This window comes from Squalius cephalus (assembly GCF_949319135.1).
Source record: "Squalius cephalus genome assembly, chromosome: 13".
NCBI lineage: Eukaryota > Metazoa > Chordata > Actinopteri > Cypriniformes > Leuciscidae > Squalius > Squalius cephalus.
This window is the reverse complement of record NC_137134.1, coordinates 23,758,286-23,768,174: the sequence shown is the minus strand read 5'-3', so window position 1 is coordinate 23,768,174 and position 9,889 is coordinate 23,758,286. Positions and strand designations below refer to the sequence as shown.

At 34.1% G+C, this 9,889-nt stretch overlaps 2 protein-coding genes across 2 annotated transcripts in view; one reads left to right on the top strand and one right to left on the bottom strand.

The window, feature by feature from the left end:
• Positions 1 to 746: 746 nt before the first annotated feature.
• On the top strand, positions 747 to 2,742 carry npb (neuropeptide B). The gene is made up of 2 exons (XM_079889782.1): positions 747 to 1,261; positions 2,062 to 2,742. The coding sequence occupies exons 1-2, from the start codon at positions 992 to 994 to the stop codon at positions 2,188 to 2,190; spliced, it is 399 nt and encodes a 132-aa protein (XP_079745908.1). The 5' UTR covers positions 747 to 991; the 3' UTR covers positions 2,191 to 2,742.
• Positions 2,743 to 3,200: 458 nt separating this feature from the next.
• The window catches only part of gnav1 (guanine nucleotide binding protein (G protein) alpha v1), a 29,213-nt gene continuing 22,524 nt past the window's right edge, over positions 3,201 to 9,889 (bottom strand). The window contains exons 7-9 of the mRNA XM_079890354.1: positions 8,675 to 8,746; positions 6,594 to 6,681; positions 3,201 to 4,313 (exon numbers count right to left, since the gene is read on the bottom strand). Coding sequence (XP_079746480.1) covers positions 4,123 to 4,313; positions 6,594 to 6,681; positions 8,675 to 8,746 — 351 coding nt within the window. The 3' untranslated portion in view covers positions 3,201 to 4,122. The remainder of the gene's footprint in view (positions 4,314 to 6,593; positions 6,682 to 8,674; positions 8,747 to 9,889) is intronic.

The following is a 9,889-nucleotide window of genomic DNA, read 5'->3' as shown; positions in this document are numbered from 1 at the left end:
TTAAAAATATGATCACATATTAATAATAATTTGAATAATAATAATTGAAATAACATTAATAATGATTATTTTTACTATTATATATGTATACTTTTTGGCTAATTGCTTAAATGTCACCTTAGATGCCAAAGGATTTCAAAATTATTTTTGAATATAATTTTTAATTAATTTAAATTTTAAGCTTGTTGTAGATGTTTGAGATACAATATTGAAAGTGCCCTCTCCATTTAATGATTTATAAATCTGACAACACTGTAAAATAGTTTATCCAAAAGTGTAATTACAGAGAAATCAATAAGTCAATATTAAAATCATTCATTAATGAGACACTTTAAGGTGACGTAGTTACATTGTTCTTACTCAAATAAGTACTAAGTAATATTAATTAACTGCATGTACTTACTGTATTATGGTTAGGGTTTGGTTTAGGGTTAGTTACTTGTAATTATGCATAATTTACTGTTATTACCATCGTAAGTACATGTAGTAAAGTGTAACTTTGTCACCTCAAAATAAAGTGTTACCTAGATTTCATTTAATCAATTATTCATTACTGTATTTATTTTATTATATTCTATTCAAATCTCTTCTAATTTACATCAAGTTAACATTTTTGGATACCGTTATTCTTTGGTTAATGCTTGTGTGCGTCTTTACGCACGGGATTTTTTTTTTTTTTTAATCTTTTTTTCATGTGTGCTGTGACGCCAGAAAGACGTTTATTGATCAATATAGACAGGCTCAGTGACAGAGGAACAATATGATCCCGTCATACATCACATCTACCTGACGTTAAAGGCTCCCCAACCGTCTCCAAACGTTCAAAGACGCGCAAATCAATCCTATTGGCCGGAAATATGAATCATCTAGTGGGGAATGACGAACGAGATCACGACTCCGAGGGGTATATATAAACTCCAGATGTGGAGAACATCAATCCAAAAGCTAAGAGGCATCATAGATCAAAACACACGTTTGGGTCAAGTGCGCAATGGAGAAGTCCGTCAGATCCGTGCTGGTGTTCGTGGCTGTTTCCATCCTCATCTCCAGCCATCCTACAGACGCCTGGTACAAGCAGTCCACCGGGCCGAGCTACTATTCCGTCGGGAGAGCCTCGGGTTTGCTGTCCGGGATCCGGAGGTCGCCGTATGTGCGCAGATCTGAGGGTGAATCCGCGCTGGACAGCGGCGAGACACCCGGCGTCTCCAACAGCGCGATACCCGACCTCAGCAGCAGACAAACGCCAGTCCTCAAAAACATGGTAAACTATTTGATGAAAACACGTTTTATTATATTATATATAGCCTATTACATAAGCAAAAGTAAACAATACCCTATTATATATACACAAACATATATAACATAGGCAGTTTATTCAAATGTTATTTAGTAAAAATATATATATTTATTTTTATATTTTTAAACCGGAATTTAATTTTATAAAATAATTTAGATTTTAAATAAGCCTAATAAAATGAATAAACATGATATAAGTTGATTAGGATGTAGTTAATTTGCATTCAATTATGTATGTATGTATGTATGTATGTATGTACATTTATATATATATATATATATATATATATATATATATATATATATGAACTTAAATTAAACAGTTTCATAATTTTCTCGTATATATTTGCAAAACTTATTGCTAAAGTGATCAATTAAAAAAGCATAACCAATTATTAGTTCATGTGCATTCAAATATGAATATATATATATATATATATTCAGAACATTCCTGAACATTTGAATGTACATTAAATATTATTAATGTAACGTTTATATGATGAAAAGATTGTTTAAACGTTTAAAACATTAATATATATGGGGGAAAAGCTGTTTTTAAAGAACCAATTAAAGCAACAACAAAAAAAAGTCTTTAAAAATATTTTTCATTAAAAGACTTTATATGAATCAGATTTAATGTAGACAGAATTATATTTGATATCTTATTTGTCCGTTTTCTTTTCAAAGCATGTAGAAGAGCGTTCATTCAGACAGAATCGCATGTAACTTCCACTAAGGTTTACAGTGCCGTTCTGTTCCCCTCAGGCCATCTGCGTAAAGGACATTTCTCCAAACCTACAGAGCTGTGAGCTGGTTCAGGACGGTTCGAGCACGTTTCGGTGCAAAGCAGACGTGTATCTCTCGCTCGATTCGCTGGACTGCTTCACCTCCTGAGCGGAACCCGCCTCTCTCTTTCTTTCTCTCTCTCGCTCTCCTTCCCCGACCCAAAGTCTCTTCATTTCAGGAGTATTTACAGCCAAGGCAGTGAGGCGCGCTGTTGACATTGAATGTTTACTTGATTTAACCCAGGGATGTTCAGCGCTGCTCCCGAATATCTGCTTTCCTGAGATGTTTAGTTCGGTAGCAATGACAATATTTTTTAATCTCTGACTTGTATTATGTATATTATGTTATTTTCTGTGAACGTGCGGGACTTCCGATTCACCAGCCGCTATGTAAAAAGTGAGGTAACAGTGAGGTAAACGGCAAAACTATGTGCGCTACAAAAGTGCATTTATAACTACGACAATGTGTTAAAATTACAGTAAAGAAATACCAATTTGAATATCAAGCAGCATAACGAGATGATGACACCCGAAGTCTCGCAACATTCGTTAAAAATAAGATTGTTTTGTGACACAATGTTTTTAATATATTTTGTTAAATGAAATCAGGCATCAAGACATTAAAATGTACTTAAAAAAAATCAGATATTGCACTGTAAAACATTTTTTTGCTGCAATTATAGTTAATTTAAAATTTGTTGAGATAACTTAACATTTTAAGTCAAGCACGAACACATACTTTAAGTTGAAACAACAAATTCTTTCCAATTTTATTGTTGAATTTTAAGTCGTGATAATCAAAGCAATCATTTTTTACAGTGTGGTTTGGTATATAGCGAATGTGCAAAAGTGAAGTCAAACCAAATTCAAGTCACTTTCAGTGTGAACACTTAGTTTCAGTTGTATTGTGCAGGAAAATAGATCTCGGAGAGCAGCTTTGAGCACCACTGGTTCACACAATGTGAAGTTCGCTGCTTAAAATTTATAAATTAATATAAATACAAAATCCACAGACAAAACGAAGAGGTGTTTTCTGTTCGATATGTTCTCACTTGCACCCACCCATCTCCTGTACCAACTTCCAGATGTATTAAATGTTCATAAAAAGAATTCACTGTTATGAGCAAAAACCTTCAAAGATGTTTTCTTTATTTTATTAAACTTGAAAGATATACCGTTCATTGTGTGTATGTTTGTGTTGAGAAACATACTCGTTTCACACCATTCATTGTATGTGGGAAATCAGCACGAAACAACATCAAATACATTTATGTTAGTTTTTAATTACATTTCTATTCACAGTGGCTTTTTTGCACTTACAAAAGTAACTCAAATGCTTTTGAAAAGCGAAATATGGCATTTAAATAGCAAAAATACATCAATGAATAATTGGGATAAAAATGGTAAAGTAACATGATTTGAAATGTATTTACAATATGCAATTGCTACAAGTATGATTATGCTTCATATAGATGTGTGGCTCACTTTGGTGCATCAAAACCATTTCCGATTGAATAAATCCTCTGACAACTATAAAAGTGCTGCAATGCCTTGAATAACAAGCGAGTCAAAAGCAAAATGATTCATAATGCAAAAAAAAAAACCCTTTAAGAACTGAGAGGGTGTTCGATCTCTGAACGGACCATGTTGAACAAAGATTTACAGAGGAGAAAAGGTTATTTCACAAGTGATGATTAACCATGGTAACACTCAGGAATCGGGGGATGTCAGGTGGAAAATTATGGGATGCATGGATGAGCAAGTCGACTTCCTCAGGAGAGTACAATTTACTCTTTAAAACCATATTATACACTTCCACAGCGTAATATGTGATTCAGATCAGTTTATTATTGCATTATGAGGACAGTTATTAAATATTTAGTCCTTTTGTTAGTTGGAGTTTAAGTAAGAGGAGCATAAACTGGCATGTATTCGGTTATTGCTTCATGAAGAGTGTGCAGTCGCTCCATTCTGATAAATATCAGAGCATCATATGTAATAAATACCATCAGAGTCTTTGAGCTTTTAAAGGGGAATGGATTCAGAGCAGGGACACGGCCTCCAGGTTCTCCTTGATGATGGTGTCCATGACGACTTGGAAAACGACCTGCACGTTGGAGGTGTCGGTGGCTGTGGTGAAGTGGTGGTAGATCAGTTTGCTGGGGGTGGCGTTGAGAGACACGAACATGGAGGCGATGAACCGGGCGCCAGCGTCCACATCACAGTCAGCTCCTGTCAACAAAAACACAGAGAGGTTTTTGAAAGAAGACCAAGGTTGCATATTTACAGTAAAAATAGTAATGTTGTGAAATATTACTCCAATTTAAAAGGGTAAAATAACTGTAAAAGGGTTTAAAATGTCATTTATCCCTGTGATGGAAATGCAGAATTTTCAGCTTCATTAATCCAGTGTCACATGATCCTTCAGAAATCATTCTAATATGATGATTTGCTGCTCAAGAAACATTTATTATTATTATCAATGTTGAAAACAGTTTTGCTGCCTCATAATATTTTGGAAACAGTTATGCATTTGTTTCAAGAATCTTTCTAATGGATTCAAGTTCAAAAGAACAACATATACACTGAACAAAATGATAAACGCAACACTTTTGTTTTTGCCCCCATTTTTCATGAGCTGAACTCAAGATCTAAGACTTTTTCTATGTACACAAAAGCCCTATTTCTCTCAAATATTGTTCACAAATCTGTCGAAATCTGTGTTAGTGAGCACTTCTCCTTTGCCGAGATAATCCATCCACCTCACAGGTGTGGCATATCAAGATGCTGATTAGACAGCATGATTATTGCACAGGTGTGCCTTAGGCTGGCCACAATAAAAGGCCACTCTAAATAAAGTGTGAAGCTTTCTTTTGCATAGTTGAAGCAGTATTTTCTCTAAGGAATATTTAAGATATAAATATTAACATAGTCTATGCACATCTGACGAGATCGGCTCCAACCGGTAGGACTGATGAACAGGAGATCAGTCTCTAAACCTTCAATGCTAAATTGAATTGAATTGACAGGTGAAATGTAGTTGTAAAAAGGTTTTATTATAATATTCTATCCGAAGCAGGATTAACATACACAAGTGTCGGTGTGGGGGTTGGATAGTGAAGACAATATTATGCGAGAATTTTCCAGCCTCATCCGTCTTGACCTTTTCTCCCTGAGGTAAAATCTACGGGATCCATTCCAGCTGATTAGACAGCAAAACCACAAACTCACGGAGACATGGTGGATTCGGTCTTAATAGAAGGACAGAGATAGAGGATGGCAGAGTCTGAAAGAAAGAAAGAAAGAAAGAAAGAAAGAAAGAAAGAAAGAAAGAAAGAAAGAAAGAAAGAAAGAAAGAAAGAAAGAAAGAAAGAAAGAAGACAAAACAGAAAGACAGACAAAAACAGAAAAAAGGACAAGACAAAAAAGAGAAAGAAGAAAAAAAAGGTAAGAAACAAAAAAGAAAGAAAGAGAGAAAGACAGACAGACAAATGAAAAAGCAAGACTAAAATAATACAAACAACCAAAATAAAGAAACAGCATAAAAAGAAAAAGAAAACAAACAAATATAAGAAAACAGAACAGAGAGAATGAACAAAATAAATTAATGAAAGAACAAAACAAACAAACAAAAACTAACAAGTGAACAAAAAAATGAATAAGAAAAAACAGTTGAAAAAGAATGAACAAACAAAAAATGAAAGTATAAACGTGAAAAAAGAAAATGAACAAAAGAGTAAATGAAAAAAATGAGGAACAAAAAAAACAAAAAACAACAAAAGAAAGATAACGAATGAAAAAGAATGAAATGATTGAAGAAATCAAAAAAGAAACGAATGAAAGGGCAAACAAAAAATAATTCAAAAGAACAAACAAATAAATTAGACAAAAAGCAGACTGAAATATAAAGAAAGAGCAGAACAAAGAAACAAGAGTGTTTCTTGTGCAAACAGACGAACAAACAAAACAGAAAATGAACAATGAAACAAATGAATGAACAAACGAGAACAGAAATGAAAGACAATAATCAAGAGAACTAACAAAAAGAACAAGAACAAACAAATGAAACTGAGAATGAACAATCAAATAATGAAAGAATTCGAACAAAGCAAACGAGAATGTAACAAATGAAAGAAAAAAAAACAAATGAATTAAAGAAAAAATAAAACAAATAAAAAAGGACAAATGACAATAGAATAAACAAAAAAAGTTACAAAAATAAGAACAAATGTTAAAAAAACAAAAGAATGAATGTTCAAAACAATGAGAACAAACAATTGGAAGAACAAAAGAGAACCAACAAGCAAACAAAAGAAAGAGATCTACTAAATGAACAAAACAAACAACTAAATCAAAGAAAGACAACAAACCATAAAAGAAAGAATATGTTTGGGAGCAGTTGAAGACAGAAACGCTCGCCAACTCTCAGCTTTAATAAAGCAAATGAGTCTTCGTGAGCAGCTGAAGTTAAGAGTCTGCAGAGAGAGAGTGTGTGATTCATGTGTAAATCACCTCTGAACTGAGGAAGGTAATGCCGTAGATGACGTCCCGAGTGCAGAATCTTCTCTTGGAAAAGATCAATCTTGTTCATGAATAACATCTGCAAAACAAGAGGGAAACACTTACACGTCACTCCATCACCCATCAACCGGCCGCTCTGTCAAATCAATCATTCAGGACAAGCTTACATACAAAGTCTAGGAGAGGAAAGTTGTGTGTGCGGGGTTACAAACACCAGGCTTACTATAATGGCTTAATTAACAACTTGGTCCAGTAATGATTTTGCCCAGCGTTTCAAAACAACAGAGTATGACTAACGTGGATCTAGAACGCACCTTAACAAGGGCAGTTAGCGCACCTCATTACTCAGAAAGAGGTTTACGGAGGGGGCGCGATAAAAAGACACACAACAAGCGGACCATTGTCACCCACGGGACGACCTAAAATACGCCTGCTAGTTTAATTGCCAAGCGACATGGGCAATTATAACAAAGTCTGGGCTAACTGACGACGTGGGCTGTAATTACGAGGAAAGATGCGAGGTTACCAAAGCAAGCTACAGAAATCGGCCAATGAAACGAGAGAGAGTTTCGTCTGAGCGAAACCACTCTTTCATGAGGTGATCGTATACAGAGTTTATAATGAGGTGGAGCTCCAGAACTTGAGGACAACTCACTGACATCGGGATAACCGGCGATGTAACTTTTTATTTATGAGAAAAAAGTAATTATTCATGGCTTATAGTAATTATTCATATTATTGAATTGATTATGAATGCAGGGGAGGAGCTAAAAATGAGAGGGCTTGATGACGTCAGCAGAAATGGAAAGTCGTTTCAGAGGCGGAGCAAGTTATCATCAAAAACTACAATAAACTATAAAAAACAACAAATGTATTAATAAAAAGAGCAGAAGTGTGCATTAGGAAAGTAAATATTCAGATTAGATTTAACTAAGTTAAAATCAGTGACGTTAAAAACTTTAGCGTTAAATTGCTAAAATCATTGCAGACTTTAGTAGCGGCTTGTCAAATCACTGAACGAAAGAAAGATCTGAAAACACTTGAAAATGTTGAAATAATTATTGTAAATTATTAAGATAAAGCTATATTATATAAATCTATATGATATAAATTATGCTATATATGTATTTATGTGTGTGTGTGTGTGTGTCTGTGTGTGTTTGTAAATGTACAATTTAGCGAAAAATATTACAACTAAATCCATCCATCGATCTGTCCATCCATATATCAATCCATCCATCCATCGAGAAATCTATCCATCCAATCATATAACTATCTATCTATCCATCCATCCATCGAGCAATACATCTATCTATCCATTCATCCATCCAACCATAGATCAATCCATCCATTGAGAAATCTATCCATCCATCCATCCATAGAGCAATCCATCCATCCTTCCATCCATCAATCCATAGATAGATCCATCTATCTATCCATCCTTCCATCCGTCCATCCATAGATAGATCCATCTATCTATCCATTCATCCATCTATCCATCGTAAATGTAAGGAATAATTGACGACAGGCAATTATTTATTTATAATATTTATTTAATTCAATTTGTTTTATTTACAATTAATTTGTTCATTTTTTTTCTATTATTGACAGTAGACTAGCCTAATAAATGAAACACAAAGCCCTTTTAACAAGTAGGCCTATCAATAATTATTTATTTGCTATATTATCTGCAATAATTACACGTGCAGCAGGACTATCAATTTATTTATATATTCAGTTTAATTTTCTATTGATTATAGATAGGACTATATACTTTATTTATTCAAATTAAACTGCATGGCAGATCAAGCGCATGGGGCTGCATGTTTTTTCTTGTTATGAATTATATCATATTTTCCGTTAATATAGTCAACTACGTGAAGTGATATGGAACTGTAATGCGGTTAAGACCTGCCAGGAACTACTTTAGCCGTGCGTTTCCCTGAAAATAACGTTTTTGGTCACATATGTTGGGCGTTTTGTGTAGTCTCTTGATTGATGACACTGGCCTCCTCTCCAGCTAATGGGATGAGATTGGATGAGCACTCTTGGCTAATTGAGCCGTTTCTTACCATAGAAGTACTTCTGAAGAAGACGTTATTGCAGATTGACGAGAACAGCTTGAGACTCTCCTGCAGTCGATTCTAAACAAGAGCACAAATTAAAAACATGAGCTGTCATTCCCACGAGATCCCATGATGCTCTTGTGATGTCATATATGAGAGGCGATCAAAAAGCTGAGGTCGGTGCATTAACACTCAGACTCACATTTAGCTTACTAAATTTTAGATTATAATATTACATTATTTCATTAAAGCTACACTGTGTAGGATTTTCTCCCATCTAGTGGTGAAATTGTATATAACTACCAACTGAATATTACTTTCTAGCCCCTCCTATTCCGAGGGCGTTTTAACTCCTACGGTGGCCGTATTATTTCAAATCTGCCGGCAGTCGCGAGTAATCTCCCCCTCGCATTCGTCACAGTGCCACTGATTGTAAAAGCGCGAAAGGCGAAGCTTGAATTTTGGCTAATTTTGACACTTTGGCTAATGTAATTTCAAGATGGAGGCGCAACATGGCTGCCGCCATTCGAGCGACTCACTCTCTAAATGGAAGATTCTACGCTTACGAGAATATTTGATTAGTTGGTAGAAGTAAATACACATTAATGAGCACATATCATTTTGAAAGAACAAAGTGTTTTTTGCTAAGAATCAACTTAAAAAAAAAATCACACAGTGTAGCTTTAAATAAATACTGTAAAATATTCAAATTAAATGTTTTCAGCATTAATAATACTGATTCTTATTTTTTTGTTACTAAATTTTAGTTTTAGAATGTCATATTAAATGAATACTGTAAAATATTAAAATTAAGCCTCTGCTAAATGCATAAATACATTTTATTTTCAGTATTTATAATGATGCAATTACAGAGAGTTATTAAAAAAGATTACAAAATAAAAAAAAAGTGCTTAATTTTAAAATCCAAATACTTTTTTTTTTTAAACCGTTGATACAAAAACGTATGGTGACAGAACCACTATATAGTAATAGTATCAGAATTTCCAGAAGAGATGTATGAAAAATGTAGATAAAAAATAAATAAAAATAAATTCATAATTAATAAATAATATATTAGTTAAAGGGATAACTTCACCGATTAGCATTAAGCTTTGTATCAGTAGAAACCCGGTAGTATTTTCGAATGACCGTGCTTCCCTCCCTCATGTCCCCCTGAGACGAGAGATTTCTGTATTGTGTGTCTGGAAAAAACCTCAGATG